This window comes from Rissa tridactyla, chromosome 13, assembly GCF_028500815.1.
Source record: "Rissa tridactyla isolate bRisTri1 chromosome 13, bRisTri1.patW.cur.20221130, whole genome shotgun sequence".
NCBI classification, from domain to species: Eukaryota; Metazoa; Chordata; class Aves; order Charadriiformes; family Laridae; genus Rissa; species Rissa tridactyla.
In genome coordinates, this window is record NC_071478.1 from 5,669,660 (window position 1) to 5,686,920 (window position 17,261).

The 17,261-nt window shown below is 53.5% G+C and overlaps 2 protein-coding genes across 9 annotated transcripts; both read left to right on the forward strand.

Moving 5' to 3' along the window:
* The first annotated feature begins 1,302 nt into the window (after positions 1-1,302).
* OGFOD2 (2-oxoglutarate and iron dependent oxygenase domain containing 2) lies at positions 1,303-8,726 on the forward strand. 3 transcript variants are annotated; one of them, XM_054220120.1, is made up of 7 exons: positions 1,303-1,470; positions 1,556-1,612; positions 3,903-4,013; positions 5,030-5,129; positions 6,258-6,382; positions 6,861-7,118; positions 7,791-8,726. In XM_054220120.1, exons 1-7 carry the CDS (start codon positions 1,348-1,350, stop codon positions 8,064-8,066), a joined length of 1,050 nt encoding a protein of 349 aa, XP_054076095.1. In that variant the 5' UTR covers positions 1,303-1,347; the 3' UTR covers positions 8,067-8,726. The 3 variants fall into 3 exon arrangements, with proteins under 3 accessions (XP_054076095.1, XP_054076097.1, XP_054076096.1); XM_054220122.1 differs by lacking the exons at positions 3,903-4,013; positions 5,030-5,129; XM_054220121.1 differs by lacking the exons at positions 1,303-1,470; positions 1,556-1,612; positions 5,030-5,129.
* Positions 8,727-9,397: 671 nt separating this feature from the next.
* ARL6IP4 (ADP ribosylation factor like GTPase 6 interacting protein 4) lies at positions 9,398-17,250 on the forward strand. 6 transcript variants are annotated; one of them, XR_008469249.1, is made up of 7 exons: positions 9,398-9,498; positions 11,255-11,457; positions 11,812-12,150; positions 12,630-12,747; positions 14,159-14,228; positions 14,448-14,635; positions 16,886-17,250. XR_008469249.1 is itself a non-coding variant. In XM_054220123.1 (6 exons), the coding sequence occupies exons 2-6, from the start codon at positions 11,268-11,270 to the stop codon at positions 14,502-14,504; spliced, it is 774 nt and encodes a 257-aa protein (XP_054076098.1). In that variant the 5' UTR covers positions 9,398-9,498; positions 11,255-11,267; the 3' UTR covers positions 14,505-15,553. The 6 variants fall into 6 exon arrangements, 3 of the variants coding, with proteins under 3 accessions (XP_054076098.1, XP_054076101.1, XP_054076099.1); XR_008469251.1 differs by lacking the exon at positions 16,886-17,250 and adding an exon at positions 15,583-15,723; XR_008469250.1 differs by lacking the exon at positions 16,886-17,250 and adding an exon at positions 15,299-15,553.
* The last annotated feature ends 11 nt before the right edge of the window (positions 17,251-17,261 follow it).

Sequence of the window (17,261 nt, forward strand, 5' to 3'; positions counted from 1 at the left end):
ATAAACCCAGGGATTGAGTTTCTGCATCCAGGGCTGAGCAAAATCCTCTGCTACAATAAAGCCACCCTAGTTTCCAGAGGCCGGCTATAGTCTACCCTGCTGTGCCCCGGTGCTACCGCAATCCCCACTCTGTGCCCCGAGAGTGATGCCGAGGCACAGAGATGGCATGAGAGGGGCAGCGGGTACCCGCAATGCTGCATCCCACGGCTCTCTCTCTGCAGGGGGCAGAGAAGCCTCATATCCTCCCTGTGCTATGGGGAGGGTACAACTGTCCTCACGTGTGTGGGCAGGCCAACACGCCTCTGCCTGCCACCTGTCCCCACACACCTCTGCAGCATCCCTGGGACCTGCCAGCCTGCTCAGGGAGGCCTTCCCCTGAGGAGACGCCTCTCCTCAGGGGGAAGCCTCTCCTCAGGGGGAGGTCTCTCCTCAGGGGAAGGCCACGGCCAAGGTAGCCGCTGCCGCTGTGCCCCTCACCCCACCTTCCCCCTCCCTTGGCAGGCCCCGTACGGCCTGTCTCCGCGGTGCCACCCGGCTCCCCACCGTCGACGACGAACTTCTGGGCGTAGCGCTTGAGGTTCTTCCTCTTGATGGAGCAGAAGCTGGGCGGGAAGCATCCCTCGGCCAGCAGCCGGTAGATGTCCTCGAACTTGCTGCTGGGGCCGCACGACTCGGCCGCCACCACCTCCTCCTCGGCCACCTGCAGCGCCGAGTCCATGGCCAGCATGGGCTGGGCTGGGCTGGGCCGGGCCCGGCCGGGCGCCCCGGGGCCGCGCTCCCCCCGCTGCCCGCCTCCCCCAGCCGCGCGCGCCCAAGCGCGGGCGCGGCCCTGGGAGGGGCGTGGCGTGGTGGGAGCTCTCAGGGACCGTCTGCAAATAACCTTCGGCGACCGTTGCCGCCCCGGCTACGCTCCTTAGCACACTCACACACTACCCCCCTCCTCAACCCTCTTCCTCCGTCAAGGGACAGCGTGTCCCCCGCCGCGGCGCCGCCGTCCCCTGCGGTGTCAGCGCGGGCCCCGGGCGCTCCTTGCCCGTTGCAGCCACCATGCCCACAAGGCCTGCGCCTTGCCAAGAATTGGGATGGGGAGGCGGGGCTGTGGGGAAGCGGCGTCTCTGCACGCCCCGTTCGCGGCGACTCCGTCGAAACGACAAGAAAAAAAGAAGAAGCGTAGAACGGGAGAAAACGGGCACGTTTCGCTTCCCCTCGTTTTAGTCCGCGTTCGGAATTGGCCGACGCACCCTCGGCCCGGCCGGAAGCGGCGCTCTGCGGCGGAGCCGTTTGGCGGCTGGACCCGCGGCTGGACCCGCGCCCGGCACCGCCCCGGCCCTCCCGCCGGCGGGAAACATGTCCGCCCGCCGCCCGTTCCGGGCCTGCGCCTGCTTCTTCTCCGACAACGTCTTCGTGGGGCGCTACGGGCTGCACGTCCGGTACCGGGACGAGGAGCAGCTCCGCCGCGAGCACGGGCGGGTAACGGCGGGGCGGCGGGCACCCCCCACCCGGGGCCGGCGGCGGCCGAGGGCGGGCGGTGGGTGACGGGCTGCGTGTGTTGCAGGCGCTGCGGGAGCGGGGCTGCCGGAGCGAGGAGGACTTCCGAGCCGCGCTGCGGGAGGTAAACGGCCGGTAAATCCTGTCAGGGCGGGCCGGGGGCTTCGAGCCCCGGGGGTCGGGGGGGGGGGACACCGAAGGCCTCACAGGGAGGGACCCGGGGAGCCGCCGCCTGAGGGGGCCCAGCCCCGCAGGGGGGACACACGCCGCCCCCCGGCTCCCCTCGGCGCGTCCCCCCGCACCCGCGGCACACGGGGGGCGCTGGAGGGAGCCGGGGGGTGTGTGGTGGCGTTCGTTGAAGCCACCAGCCCAGAGGGCACTGGGGCGCAGCTCACCGGCGCCCGGTGCTGATCAAACCCGGTGCCGGGCTGAGACCGCCGGGGAAAATTCCCCACTAACGCCTTAGAATCATGGAGTTGTCCCGGTTGGAAGGGACCTCTCAGATCATCGAGTCCAACCGTCAACGTAACACTGACAAAAAACATCACTAAACCCTACGCACGACATCTACTTCTCTTTTAGATACCCCCAGGGATGGTGACTCAACCACTGCCCTGGGCAGCCTGTTCCAGTGCTTGACAACCCTTTCAATGTAAACATTTTTTCTAATACCCAATCTAAACCTCCCCAGCCTTGATCCGGGGCTGGATGCTGTCAGTGATGTGTTTGTACTGACAACGCCCTGGAAGTAAAAATTCATCACGTTATTTGAATTCTGTGCCATCTGGCCTAACTGGTTTTGGTCAGCTGGCTCCCAGCACCCTTCTAGTTTGTCTTTCCTCATCCCTTCTTTTGTCAATTACTTTTAAATGCCTTGCGGTGTGATTCCCCAGAGTTCACACAAGCTCTGCCACAGAAGGTTATCCCAAGAATTCCCCCCCAGGCTCTCCTTTAGGGAGGGATCTGTCTGTCTTTCCAGGCCAGGGACAGAGATCTGTCACACAACCAGCTCCAGTTTCACCCCAGCACTAAGGGGAAAGACAGGTTCTTTTAGGGATGCTTGTCAGGTTGATGCCAGCACCAGATCGTAGTTACAATTAAAGCTTTATTTTCTTAACAAGGTCATGATTAGTATAGCACAGAATTTATGATCAGAATGGCACAGTATTTCTACAAGCAGAATCGATGTAGCACAATAAGCAGCATAATACAGAATTTATAATACAACTTCACTTAGGATTTCTAGATCCTAACTTAATTTATAATTTCTAATATCCTAGATCCTAATTTAACTTAATTTGTAATTTCTAACTACCTGGACCCTGTGCAGATTGGGTCAGATCTTAATACCTGGTTTGCTGTACCAACATAACCTAGACTCAAAAACTGTATAAAAGAATACGAGATACTCAGTCCCTGGAGAAAGCACACGACAGTAGAGGCATCCCTGGCCACCGGAGGGTCACAGCTCTCACTGTCCAGCAGCAGTTCAGGTCCAAGTTCCCCACTTCGGACTTGTAACGGCTTGATTTTATAGATGGTGCTCTGGGTGCTGTTACGCTTCCCTCTTCGGTGGTGGGGTCGTCACTGCCACCGGGCTGGCTGGGTGCCTGGGACCTTCAAGGCCATCAAGGAAGGGAGTAACGGGCCTGGTGCCCAAGAACCTTGGGGCTGGTAGGGAGGGGAAGAAGAAATCCGTTTGGTTCGTCTGCTTGGTTCACAGGACCTTCAGGGCCTGATAATGAGGGAAAGGAAACAAATACGTGACCCATTCGGCCACAGAAAGTGGCTGCTTGCCTTATAAAATGGCGTTAGTTATGCGAACCACATTACCAGGGGTCAGGAGCAGGGGGTACCAGTCACACCCTCCTTCCTTTTTTGCTGAAGAATGTTATAAACTAATCTCTTGGGGGGTTGTTAGGAAGAGCTGCCTGAATCAGCTGCTAGTACAGCTGTTTCCCCTGAAATGACAGATTAGCCTGTCCCCACAACACTTAGCAGTAATCCCTTCATGACAAGTCCTGTCTCCCTCCCAGCAAATGTCTTTATTTTGGACAATGCTTATACTGTCAGAACATAAGCCAGACTCTTAAAGCAAAGGTCGGCCATTCATGAGGCGTCAGAATGCCTGAAAGGGCTGAAACCTTGCAGCTCCACTTGACACATCCGTGGAAAGACTTCAGTTATTTTTTAAGCCATTTGTAATGAGAATGTGTCTCAAATCCCTTTTAGGCATTTGGCTTTTCAGATATTTATTGGACTTGTCTTGACTACAGAAAAGCAAAGGCATACACTCTGTCTCCCAGAGGTGCCCACAACAAAAATAACTGGTTTAAAACAATGAGCAAGTTCCTGCAATTGTTTTAGTTATCCCTTTTGATTTTCTAACAATATGCTCTATTGTTTACTTGTAGATTGAGGCAGAAGTGCAGAGAAGAAAACAGTTAATTCATCAGTCAGAGGAACGCAAAGCCATCATCTCAAAGTGCTACAAACGAAAACACCCAGAACTGTACATTCTGCAGGTAGACTCTGTTTGGAATCTATTTTGCACCCAAGGAATTGCCTGACTAGTTTTGCAGCAGGAAGCCCTCTTCTCGGGATTGCTCAGAGTGCTAGAGCTGGACTGAGTTAAAACCAAAGCGTAGCATATTGAAACTGAATTAAAAACTTTCACAATGTAGCTTGTTCTCCAGGCAAGATTCTGCCTGGCTTATAGCCAGGTAAGGGTTATTCTGTATTGAAGCTGCACCAGCACCTGGTGCTAGACTCTGAATACCATTAGTAATTTAGACCTAAAGCATCATCGCAGCAAACAGGGCTGGTGAGTTCTAACGAACAGCCACAGAAATCAGCTTTTATAGGCTTAATACGCAGGGAATTTACTAGTTACTATCGGCAGAAGGGGGGGCAACAGGCTGCTCGCATGTGTAGACTTCACCGCAAAGGCAGGGGTAGCCCTCTTTGTTGTGGGCTGCTCTGCTTTGAATTTCCTCGTGTTTGCCAGACCCAAGACATCCCAGCTGGATAATTGCCACAGATCAGCAGTAACGCACAAACAAGTTTACACGGATTTACGGCTCTATGATCCCTTAGTAACAAGTTCTGCCGTTGTCTGTTCTGCCTTTGTCTGTCACGATCTCTGTGGGGGAATACTTAAAGCAGAGCATAGTCACTCTGTTGTGCTGAGGCCGTGACAAGATGCTGAAGCTACTAGGAAAGGCTTCGCGCTTACCTGTTAGGAGTCCTTAATGTGAGCCAGGCTCTTTCCCACCACGCTAAGGATAAATCTGGCCAGTTACGCTTAGAAACCCATGAACTAGAGCCAGCAGCAATTTACCTAAACCACCAAGAAAAACCACTAGTAACATTCTGCATTTCCTGCCACAGAAGTGACCCAAGTGTGACTATCAGCCTTGCTCCCTAGACTCTACATACTTTCCTGTGGCTGCCTGGAAGACCATTTCCCTCTTGGGCTGTAAAAGACCGCGCAGGCTAATTGTGCTTCTCTGTATTTTTATCATCCTTCCCTTGATGCCAGGATTCATTCCTGGCCCCAGATTTTCTAGAAATCGTGAGATACTGCACATCGCCGGATGCTCATCTCCATGGCCTCCTGTGCTACATCAAGTCCTTCTCAGGTAAAGAAAACAGCACATCAGTCACAAAGATCTTCCCGTGTGGCACTGCAACTTCAGTGATGACAGCTGTTTTCAAGCCCTGTCTTTAATAGCTCAGATTTGATACACAGCTGAGACAAACAGGATGTTACTTGCTGCTTGACGGGAGTCCCTGGAGAGGCAGTATTGTGCAGCAGTTATGCTCTGGATGAGATCCTGTTTTCTGCATTTCCAGTCCCAGTCTGCTGATGTCTCATCAGAGGCTGTAGCTGCAGCAGGGCTGGGGTTTTGGTTGTACCACAACCTCACAGGGGAGCCTGCCGAAGGAACACTGTTAGGCTGGGGAGCTTGGTTTCCCTTCCCCAAGCACTTTACCATTTCAGACAATCACTGTCGGTTAGTCTGAGCTGAAATAGTTTGTCTAGATTTCAGTCTTTTAAAAAGAGATCTGGGTTTTCAGCTTCCCTGATGGCATCCACGAAGCTCTCTCCCTACCAGAAATGATGACAAAATATAGAGGGGAAACTGCAAAGTTTCCTCCTTTTCTCAAGACAAAAGGAAAGACAAAAAAAGATGTGTATGTGCAGGGCTCCTGGATATGTCCAAGGCACAATTTCCAGACACACAGCCTTTTCAAGGTGTCTTTATCTCAGCTTCTGTACCCTCAATACTGAGCTCCCCTTCCACAGACCTTTAGGGCTCTGCCCTGAAGGGCAGCTCAGAACTCCTGGTCTTCCCAGAAAGCCGGCACTGGATGAGTGAATCCCCCATCCCCTAAATGACCTTGAGTCTCCTTTGTCCAGGAGGCTGTGTTCACACTGCCTATGATGAGCTGTTGGTTCACCATGCTCCCTCCAGACCCACTCAAAACATTTCCTTGGCACATTCAGCGGGTGTTTAAATCAGTGCCAGATCTCCTCACCGGGTGGGGAGGCCTGGAAACGAGGGGCCAACATGAAAAACAACAGATACATCCCAGAGCCGATCCCGAGGAATTGTTCCAGCCCTTTGAGCAGCCTAAGCACGGCAAAGCACGTGGGTCCTGCATTCTCACTGACACCAGCACAGTGTCTATAGCTAGACAGCATGACAGCCAAGAACAGTCTTTGCCTGTTATTTTCCCCAACACTGTCTCCCTTCTCTTGACAGATAAGAGGATCTATCGACTCCCAGTGTTCACAGAGGAATTCTGCAAAGCCTTTGTGGATGAGCTGGAGAACTTTGAGCAGTCGGACATGCCCAAAGGCAGGCCCAACACGATGAATAACTATGGGGTAGGACTCACTAGCTCCCGTGCTTCTTTAGGGGGAGCGTTCACAAGCAGACTCTGTTTATCTCCTGGCTTCCCACTCCTTTCCCTTCCAAACTGCCTGTAATTTGAGCACAGAGCAGTTTGAGTACAGCCCCTTTGAACTGAAAGGGTTGAGGGAACGTGTGTGACAACAGACAAAAGAACAGGGGAATGCAAGGAAAGGGGACTGGAGTTGGTACCTCAGAGGAAAGAGTACCTTGTATTTAAGCAATACACATGTAAATCAAGGAGTCCAGTTTTAAAGACCACCTTACCTTGTCTTTTCCCCATCACTTTCCACCGTGAGCCTCCTTCTTTTGCCTGTAGCTGGAGCCTTTGCTCTAAAGTTCTTTATCTGAGCAAGCAGCAGGGTTGGAAGAGACCAAGACAGCTCTGCAGCAGCTCTGATGAAGCAGCAGATGTAGTTGGTGAGCTGTTCCTCTCTCCTCTTTTTGAGACAGGTTTTGCTAAATGAGCTTGGGCTGGATGAAACTTTCATCACACCCCTGCGTGAAAAATACCTGCGGCCCATAACGGCGCTGCTTTATCCCGATTTGGGAGGCGCTTGTCTGGACAGCCATAAAGCATTTGTTGTCAAGTACTCACTACACGAAGATCTGGATTTGAGCTCTCACTATGACAATGCAGAAGTCACCTTAAACGTTTCACTGGGAAAAGAATTCACAGAAGGCAACTTGTACTTTGGTGATTTCAGCCAGGTACTGAGCGTGTTCGTAATTTGGACCTCGATTCTCTTCTTTACTGCCTCCTCACCCCCTGATTTCAAGGCATTAACTGCGTTCTGAAAAACAGTTATTCACTTCTGACAGTCAAATCTGCTCTGCCCCTTCCCCCTTTTTTAAAATGTCCTGGTTATACAGGAGCCTTTTCTGCTCTAAGCACATTACCAATATTCAAGCTAATTGCAGCCAAGCCAGAGAGGAATGTCATTGTAGAAACTGGAGTGAAATAAACCAGCCCATCTTTCCCCGACTGCAATAAGGAGCAGGGAGGTGCTGAGAGAGAGAGAAAGTAATTTGTTTCAGATGAGACTTAAACCTAAATCTGTAGCCCCTATTCCCAGGGGACTCTTGGCAAGAGAGGGGTAAAAGCACCGATACACTGGTGAAACGTTTTTTTTTTGATTGAAACTCTGTCTTTAAATTCCCTCTGGACCTGGCAGTGATAGCATCTGTCTTGGAAACAGTTGTACTAAACTGCTGCCAAGCCACCCCTGAAGTGGCTGCATTTCGGAGGTGCAGCGGGCCCTCTCCATGTTGCTCACTGGGTGCTGTGGGTGACGAGGTGACAAGTAGAAGTATCAACTATTTGAGCATTGTTCTGCTAGGGACTTTCTGGTGTAATGCTGTACCCGCCTCCCTTTGTTCCAGGATCCTACCCCGGTGCCAAACTACATAGAGATCGAACACGTGGGAGCCCAGGGGCTGTTACACCGAGGAGGGCAGATCCACGGGGCGCTTCCCGTTGCCTCCGGGGAACGCTGGAACCTCATTATTTGGATGAGATCATCTGCTATCCGCAACCAGCTCTGCCCCATGTGCAACAAGAAACCTGAGCTGGTGGAAGCAGAGGGGTTTGGAGATGGGTTCACAGAAACCCTTGAAGATGATGCGCCTGAGACTGTGAATCTCTGTTCCTTGTGGTAGCAGACAGTAGGGCTTGATTTCTCCAGACCAGGTTCCTTCAAGCTCCTTTCTGACCTCTCAGACTGCCCTAACAGACTCTTTGATGGATGCGCGAGTCATGCAAGATGTAGGTACCGCCTTGGAAAGTGATGCAAACCCAGTCCTGCTGGGGGTAGGGAAGCCAGCTGCTTGGGCAGCTGAAAGAGCTGGTACACAGCTCACCAGGGCTGACGCTCGGGCTAGAGGACTGCTTGGAAGATGTGGAAAGCCTTAACACTTTGAAGAAGGGGAAGAGCTTTTTGTTGCTGGGTGACAGTGGCGGATCTGCTCAAAAGCAAGATACAGGCGATTCACATCAGGCTGCTGGGAATGGCATGGAATGACCATCACCAGAGGTTTACCTAACCCAGGCTCAGAAAAATCCTTCAGCAGCAATACGGGGAGAGCTGATCCCACAGGGTGGCCGAGAGAATCTCTGAGGGACTCCACGAGCTATTTTGAGCAGAAGTTTCCCTTTCAAAGGTTCTATGAACCTTATTAAGCAAGCAGAAATGGGCTTCAGAGACAAAGCTCTGGGAGCTACCTGCAACAGAGCAAGACTTCCCAGAGGAAGGCAAGGGCGTACATTGAAATCCCTTCCTTTAGTTACGTGAAAATAAAAAATAACCTTCTCAACCTGGATGCAGTGTGGAGCTGGGTCTTCTTTATTTGGCACCAAATCCCCCGGCGGCCGATGTCTTTGGAGGGTGAAGCGCTTTCCCCGTCTCGCTGCCGGAGATCACAGGCTCCCCCCGTCTACAAAACTAACTAAAGAAGCCGAACATCTTCTGATTTGGTGGCTGCCTTATGCTCTGTGGAAAGTTAATTGTATGTATTTGATATACACATACACCGCCGCATTTCTAAGGGGCTTTTTCATTCACTCATTCATTCATTCAGCTGCAGTAATTACAGCGTGTGGACTGCGTGTCACTGATAATTGTGAAAGGCTGGCTGTGAGCCGGCACAGCTCGCGCAGAGGGTGCTGGTTTCGGCCTTCCCAACGGACCCGCTGTATTTTTGGCCGGGGCCGCCATTAGCACACAGCGCTGATTAGCTTTTCGTTAGCAAAACCCCATTAAAATTGCACCTCGGGAAGGAAACCGGCTGTTTTATTTGTGCGCGGGGTCAAAATTAGCAAGAAGACCACTCGTCAAATCTCCTTCAGCATTTCCTCCAGCAGAAGATGTTAGCGTTTCCTATCTGCGCCTGATTTAGGCCCAAAAATTTAAGCCGAGGGGCGATGCCAGCGCGGGCCCAGCGGGACCCGGAACCAAAGAGCGGATCCCGGAACCAAAGGGCGCGGCCCGGTTGCCGGCCGGCCCCGCGCGCGGCGGCCGGAAGCGGGGGGAGGCGGGCGCGGAGACGGAGGCGGGTGCCCCGCTCGGGGCCGGCGGGGCCGGGCCCGGCCGCGGTGAGTCCCTCCCTCCCTCTTCTTACCTGGCGCCGGGCCGTCTGAGGGCACCGGGGGGGCGGTGGCACCCTCCGGCGGGGCGGGGGGGCCGCTAAAGAGGCGGACATGCGGGGGCCCTGCTTTTAAAGGGGCCGCGCCTTGCGCCCAGCTCTTAAAGGGCCAGTGCACGGAGTACTGAGCTCTTGAAGGGTCAGCACACCGCGTGCTGAGCTCCCGAAGGGCCAGTGCACGTTGCGCAGGTTCTTAAAGGGTCTGCGCGCCTTTTGCTGAGCTCTTAAAGGGCCAGCACACCTTTTGCTGAGGTCTTAAAGGGCCAGCACGGCGCAGACTCCCAGTGTTGGGGCGAGAGGGGCCGCCCCGGCTGTGGAGGCCCGGGGCCACCCGCCAAGAGCCAGGCCTGGGCCAAGCTGGGTGGGCAGGAGGAGCCGCCCTACTGTGGCCACGAACCTGGTGGCAGGGGGGAGGCGAGACCCAAGCTTTGGGGCACAGCCAGCTCAGGGTGCTGCCGCGGTGGATTTGGGGCTCATCTCTGCCCTGCAGCATCCCCCCGGACTCACCGGGACGCTCCTGTCTGTACCCAACTCCACACCTGCTGACCCCATTGCCACGGCTGTAGAAGAGTGTGTCCTGCGGGCATGTCCACAGAGGGAGCGGGCACGGGACCCAGATGCCATCCCACCGGCCAGGCCCTGGTGCGAGGGACGGCTGCTGGGTGCGTGTTGAAGGACTCTTATCAGAAACTTCCCTGCATGTCCTTAATTGTTGTGGGTTTTTTTTTTTTGTCTGATTGAAATTTCCGTTTGGAAATCAGTTAAAGGTCTGATTCACTTGGGAGTGAGTCGCCACTTGGGAACGTCGAGGTGGTAAACATGCAATTAATTAAATGCAGTAGTTGGAAGGTGGCTGTGAGAAAGCATTTCCCAGGTAGTGCTCTGCTGATGGTGCCAGTTTGTTTTTTAAATTAATGAGAGCATATATCATGCCGTCTCTGGCCTGTGGCTGCTGGCAGCTGGTTGGGCTGATGGACGGGGATGCCAGCTCAATGCATAATCTGTTTTCTAAAAGCAAATTGGAATATTAAAAATTCATTCTTCCCCTTGGCTTGCTCCTGCTCTTGGCATTTTAAATAATGGGGTGATTGACTCCGTGTTCGGCTTGGGGAGGACATTTTATTCTGCTGACTGTCACTGCAGCATTGATCACACCTTGCCAGCATCTGTCTGCGGGTGCAGTGTCCTCCCGATGGCTCCCAGCCCCGGGGTTGGCCCGTGGCTGCCGGGGGGTGGCCATGGGGCATGGTGTTGCCTGCAAATGCACCTCAGGCCCCTCAGCACCTGCCCACAGTGGGAATCAGCCCGATTCTCTCCTACATCATCTCTCACATCTAGGGACAAACATGAGAAGCGCGGGGAAAACCTGGTGGAAGTTTTTCCTGGTGGAAAACCTGCTGTGGGGTGGTTGTCTCGAGGCGGACGAGGGCTGCCCAGGGATGGCAGTGCTGTCCTTGTACGGTCCCAGCTCCCCACTGCGGGCTTCATTTTGTGGGTTAGTGAAATTCAGTTTGGCCACGGCTGTGTGATGGGTAACCCCAACCTACCCCTGCACGTCGGGAGCTCAGCGAGAGCAGAGAGGGAGTTTGACAGGAGCAGGTCTTCCAGGGCTGATTGGCTCAGGGTTGGATTTAAGGTTTTTGGACACGTTGCCACTGAGCGAGGGTATTTTCCCCCATAGTGCTGATGTAACCTGTTCCCTCCAGGGGCTGATGCACGATGGCCCACAGCCAGTCTCGGAAGCGATCGCGAAGCAGGAGCAAAAGCAATTCTCGGAGCAGACAGGAGAGGAAGGAGAAGAAAAGGAGGAAAAGCAGCAAGGACTCACACCGGGGCAGCAGCTCTCCTCCGAGGAAGCGGACCTCTGGGTCTCACAGACACAAGTCAAGCTCAGCGGCAGCTAAGGAAGGTAGGGGAAAGGCCTGCGACCCTGCACTTCCACCAGATTTCCCTGGGCAGATGCACAGAGAGGGCTCAGAGGGTCCCTGTTTTTAGATTAAAAAAGGCAGCTGTTGCCTTGCTGTGCACTTTGTGCCCACGTTAGTTTCATTCTGACAAGTGCGGAGCCCTACAGCCCCTCCGCATGCTGGTCGGGCAAGATGGCACCACATGCTGTGATGTGTTAAAGGTATTGGCACAGAGGGGTCTTTGCACTGGCGTTTGGGGGCTTTGCTCTTCAGGCAAGAAAGAAACCAGGCTGGGAGGGGGATGACCAGCTGCCGTGGGGCCAGAGCTGCTCCACTCAACCTCTTATGTATTGCAGAAAAGAAGAAGGAAGGAAAGGACAAAAAGAAGAGGAAGGCAAGTACCTCTTCCTCTGAGACAGCATCTTCATCCACCAGTTCCTCGTCTTCCTCTTCCTCCAGCTCCTCTTCTGATGACTCCAGTGACAGTGACTCCAAAACGAAGAAGAGTCGACACAGCAAAAAAAAGCGAGAGAAACAGAAAGACAAAAAGAAGAAGAAGAAGAAGAAACGAATAAAGAAGAAATCAAAAAAGAAGTCAAAGGAAAGGGCTAAGGAGGAGAAAGACAAGGGAGAAGTGATGCCTGGCCCCTCGCTGGAGCAGTGGCAGAAGGAATCACTGGTGGACTCCGGACCAGGTAACGATGGCGTTTCCCTCCTGCTGAAGCCAGGGCATACAAGTCTCGCACTGGGGAAAGACACCCACATGTCTCCCTGGGACCCAGGTGAGGTGTCTGAGGGAAGCAGGGCTGCGTACAGGGAGGAGCTCCAGACTCTCCTCCCTCCTACGTACCATGTCCGCCTGTGAGCCACACCAATAAACAGAGAGAGCCACATTCAGAGATTAATTTCTGAAGTGTTTAGATAGAGTTTATAGATGTTAGTGGGGAACAAAGATGCCAAATGGAAGGTCATGGTCAGCAGTAACACACCGGCAAAGCTGGTGCCGGTTTTGGGCCATGAAGTGGCCCTTCCTTTGCATGGTTCATCACTGAACCCCGGGTACTGCCAGGAAACTGGTGCGGGGTTTGTGTCTGTTCACTGCGGGTGCGGTTCTGTGTCCCTTGGCCAGGAACCGCCCCCCCCAGCACGGCTCTGACTAACTGATGCATTCCAGTTTTAACAGATGAACAAAAATCCCGAATCCAGGCTATGAAACCGATGACAAAGGAAGAATGGGACGCGAGGCAGAGTGTCATAAGGAGAGTCGTGGATCCCGAAACAGGGAGAACCAGGTATGATCCATGGAAAAAGGGAGACAGGTTGTCCGTCCCTATCCATGTTGTGTGGGTTGGAGTGCTGGAGGATGCTGCTCCACAGCACTGCAGTACCGTGCATGGGCCCAGGTCCCCTTCAGTAGCAAAGGCCTGAGCCGCTCCCTTGCACGTCCTCTCCCATCAGACCTGGTGTTACTTACCCAGAAAGTGACATGTTTGACGCTAAATTACCAAATTGTGCTGGGGCTCCATCCAAGGGGCACTGGTCTGTGTCCCAGCCAGCAGCTGTGGGATGCAGACACCAGAGCACCCTGCTGCCCAAGGCAGGTTTGTTCCTTGTACTGTGAAGGGTTCCGCTTCTTCCCATTAAATGGGACTCTGCAACTGGGGGCAGAACAGGCACCGGAGGTATGACTGGCACCTCCTCACCCCGCTGCTTCAGGCACTTGCCTTTCAGCTCCGAAGCACACACGCTCTCAGCCCCGGTTAACATCTGGGTGCAAGTGAGGAGGGAGTGTGTGCACCCCTTGGGGTTACAGGCAACAATCAAACCAAAGTCCGTTTAGCTGCCAAATAGAAATGACCCATTTTTTTTTATAAACTGCAAGCAGAAAACATGTTGCTGAAGAGAATTGGGTATGACAAGTCCAGTTTTAAAATAGAAGGCAGCCTGCAGGGCTCAGGGAGGTGTGGAACAAAGGTCGGTTCCCCGTGAGGCACGTAATGAAGACAATTAAATTTCTGTTCATGTTTGGAGGTTTGAGCTGCCTCCGACACCGCTTGGAATTTGCTCGGCAAGGTGCTCCCCGGTCTGGCTGCCTTTCAGGCCCAAACTGGCTCCTGTTTCTGAATGTCTCTGCAGTGTTCTGGGGCAGCCAGGACCAGACCTAAACTTGGTGTGAAAAAAAGCATGAGGTTTTGCAGAGTTTGGGGTCACTGCTGTTGCCAGCGAAGCCTCTGCAGATGGTGGGGTGGCAGGAGATGCTTTTGTTACAAGTTTTTTCTCCCGCTGTGTGCAAGCGTGACTAGCTCTGCACACAGCAGACATGCCCACAGCCTGGGACAGCTGGCCCATGCAGGGGGATGCTGATTTCTCAGGGGACCACACCTGTCCTTGCTGTGGCGTGGTGACATTAATCCCACAGGAGCAATGGAAAAGTCTGCCATGCTATTTAAGCTAGAAAAAGCCAGAAAAGGTCACATAATGCAACTTCAAGGGTAGGTCCTTGCTGGCCTTGCCTAGAGGTGCATCAGCCCAGCACCTGGTCCCGGGCGTGCTGTGAGGGAGCTGGTGGCTGCGTGCCTGAGCTGGGGCACAACAGGAGCCCTCGGGGTGGGGAGTCGGCACCTTCTCCAGCTGGAAAATAGCATTGCTGGTAGGAACTTGCCAGTAGCCCTCACAGCTTGTGGCCCTGTGCTTGTCTTCCAGGCTTATTAAGGGAGACGGAGAAGTACTAGAAGAAATCGTCAGCAAGGAGAGACACAAGGAGATTAACAAGGTAGTGGGGGCTTGCCGCCAGCAGGAGGTGCTGGTGGGTGGGCGCAGGTGGGGAGCTGCTGCACCCAGAGGTGTTGTCTTGCCTCCCTGGGGACCCCACCAACTCTACCAGGGCAAGCCGAGCCCTGGCAGCTCTGCAGGGGCCCCTGCGGGTGGGTGCTGGTGGTCCTTCACCCTTGGGCAGGTGGTGCTGTGAGTGCCCGTGTCTCTCCCTTTGCAGCAAGCCACCCGGGGGGACGGGCTGGCCTTCCAGGCAAGGACGGGGATGCTGCAGTGAGCGTGCGGGTGCCAGCCATGCCAGGAGCCTGCCCTGCTGCCGGCGTCAGCCCAGGTGCGAGCCTCTGCCTCTGGACCACGCAGACAGCACCGTGTCAGGATGCTTCCCCAGGGGCAGTTTCCAGCCGCTCTGTAAGTTAGTGACTGGGAAGGAGCGTGGCTTTAATGGTTCATCTCCCAGTAAACAGCTTCTCCCCTCCCTCTCCTGACTGGGGCCAGCATAGCTGTAAGGGGCCAGCATGGCTGTAATGCACTTGGGCCTGTTCACCCCCTGCCCCTTTCAAGGCTGGAGGAGCTCTGCAGCACCCAGGGAACAGGCTCGCTGGTGCTGAGCACCTAGAGGTGCTGCTGCCGCTCAGCTCTGGGCTTTGGTGGGCCAGAGACCAACACTGTGGCCAAGCCAGGCTATGCACTGGGGCTGCAAAACGTGCAGCTGGCTGCCACTTCTTCCCTTCAGGGGCTGCTCTCGGCCCCTTCCTTGTTGGATCTGCACGCCCTGTGCTTACCTGGTGCTGCAGGCTCGCAGGCCCTTCCCACTCACCCACCCAGAGACGAGCAGCCGTGCCGCTGCGTGGCTCTGCTCAGGCTGCATCTCCTCTGCGCCTTCCAGTGCCACCCTCCGCTGGGCCCCAGCGGCTTTCCTCGGACTTTTTGCAGCTTCATCTCACCGGGTGGTGCTGGGGGAGCAGGGGCCTGGCACGCTGCACAGGGGGGTGCGGGCAGGCGTGCTTTGTAGAGGGGTGGTTTTGCCTTGCTTGGCTGTTCCTGCATGCAACTCGCATCCCTTCCCTCCAGCGCAGGCCCCAGGCAGCGTTAGGGCTCTGGGCTTTTTGCGGCCCGTGCCCATAGATGCTGTGAAGCCAACAGCTGGCTTTTCCCCCACTGCAAAGTCCATACATCTACAAACTGTTAAAAAAGAAAAAAAAAAAAGGACAAATGGTTTAAAGGACAAATGGGTCAAAGGACAAATGGGTCCTGCAGGACTGATCTCTGCAGAGGGTTTCCATGTTCTGTTCATTGCTGTAATCCCATTAAACTGGCACCTGCTCACGTCTTGGGGTTTCTGACTTTGTTTCTAGAGTCTCCCAAAAAAAGCAGACAGAGAAGAGCCTTCCCATTTCTTTAATCTGTGTAACTCACAATGATACTGTACACAAAGCACACCCAGGCATTGGAACGATGCACTAACAGCAAGGAGGAGAAGGAAGTTGTACAGAAGGTTTGTCACACACAAGCGAGTCATCGGCACGGTACTGTACACACAGGGGCGTACCCAGCGCGGCTGCCGGCGCCCTCGGGCATGCCCTCCGGTGGTTCCCCACACGCGTCTGTTACCCCTAAAGCAATTATTTTTTATAAATAAAATATAACTAACATCGTTGGAATATAAAATTGACAGTCAAGGGTATCAACAGGCAGAGGGTGCTGAGGACAGGGAGGGGACCGTAAGGCTTCTAGAACTAATAGGAAATGCAGCAAACGGTGGCGATACCTGAAGAAGGGGCTGCTACAGCAAGCACGGCGGCTGCTGGGCGGAGCGGGAGTTCGTTAGTAACCCTTTGGCTAGTTACTGCTCTCGGCTCGCGTGTCGGACACTGTAAACGTTTTTGGTATTAGAATTTCGCCTCATCTGACGGAGTGATCTAGCAAACCCAGGAAAACAGCTCGGAGGGAATGCACGGGCTCCTCTTTGTTTTTAAAAGACTTTAAAGGGACAGCGTCAGGTAGGAAGTCTAGCCCACTAGCGCAGTAATACAAAAAGCTGCTTTTTATAAAAAAAAAAAAAAATCTGAGCTCCATGGCAGAGTTTGATTCCCATGGAAACAATTAAAAAAAAAAAAAAGAAAAAGACTGAGGCAGCCCGTGCAGGGCGGGCCGTATTGTGCTAGTGTGCGAGAACAGGACGTGGGCTGCAGCAGAGGCAGCGCGACTCGCCGGCCGCGCCGATGGCTGCCCAGACAACGACAGGGAGGAGTACAAGAAACGTCGTATTCTTTCATTTCGAAGCAAACAAGTTATTTGTAATAAAGATAAATTAGGTCTGTAACCTGACAGTGCCCCTTTAGTAGGGATGGAATATATACATTCATCTTTCCCTCACTGCATCCAAACGGATCCTCTTCCATACACGTGGAAAGGCATCGGGTCACATGCATTGCTCTCCAAAACAGCTCGGAACAAACAGGTTATAAACACAGAGTTAAACTATTGCTATTGTTCTTTGAGTGAGTAGCACGTTGATCTTTGCTTCAGAGAGATGAGTGCCAGATGGGGGCGGCTGAGGATAGATTGATGTAGACTACGATGGACTGAATCGGTGGAGAAAAAACTTATTGGCGTATTTCCTGGTAACTACACCCACCTCATCTGGTATTATTGCAGCAATAAAGGTCCTGCTCTACAATTGCTTCTCCGTGTCGGATCCGTACAATGGCAACAGATGGGGGGGGCCAGGGAAAGGACCCGGGCAAGTTTCAAGAAGCTCAACAAAGGATGAGGACGGAGGAGCCATGATTGTCAGTCTGACTGGTTAGTAGCTGATTGAAACATGAAGTGATGGAGAGGTGAGTATAATATTGCACTTCTGCATTCATTGACAGTTACATTAAACTTGGTCCATAAAATAATTGCTTTGTACATAATGCCTGAAACAAAAAGCTACATTTTTAAATATTAATAAACCCTGAAGGTTCCAGTCCCTCCAGATATTTTTTTTCCTCTACATAAATAAATAACTTTCAATTTTATATATCCACTT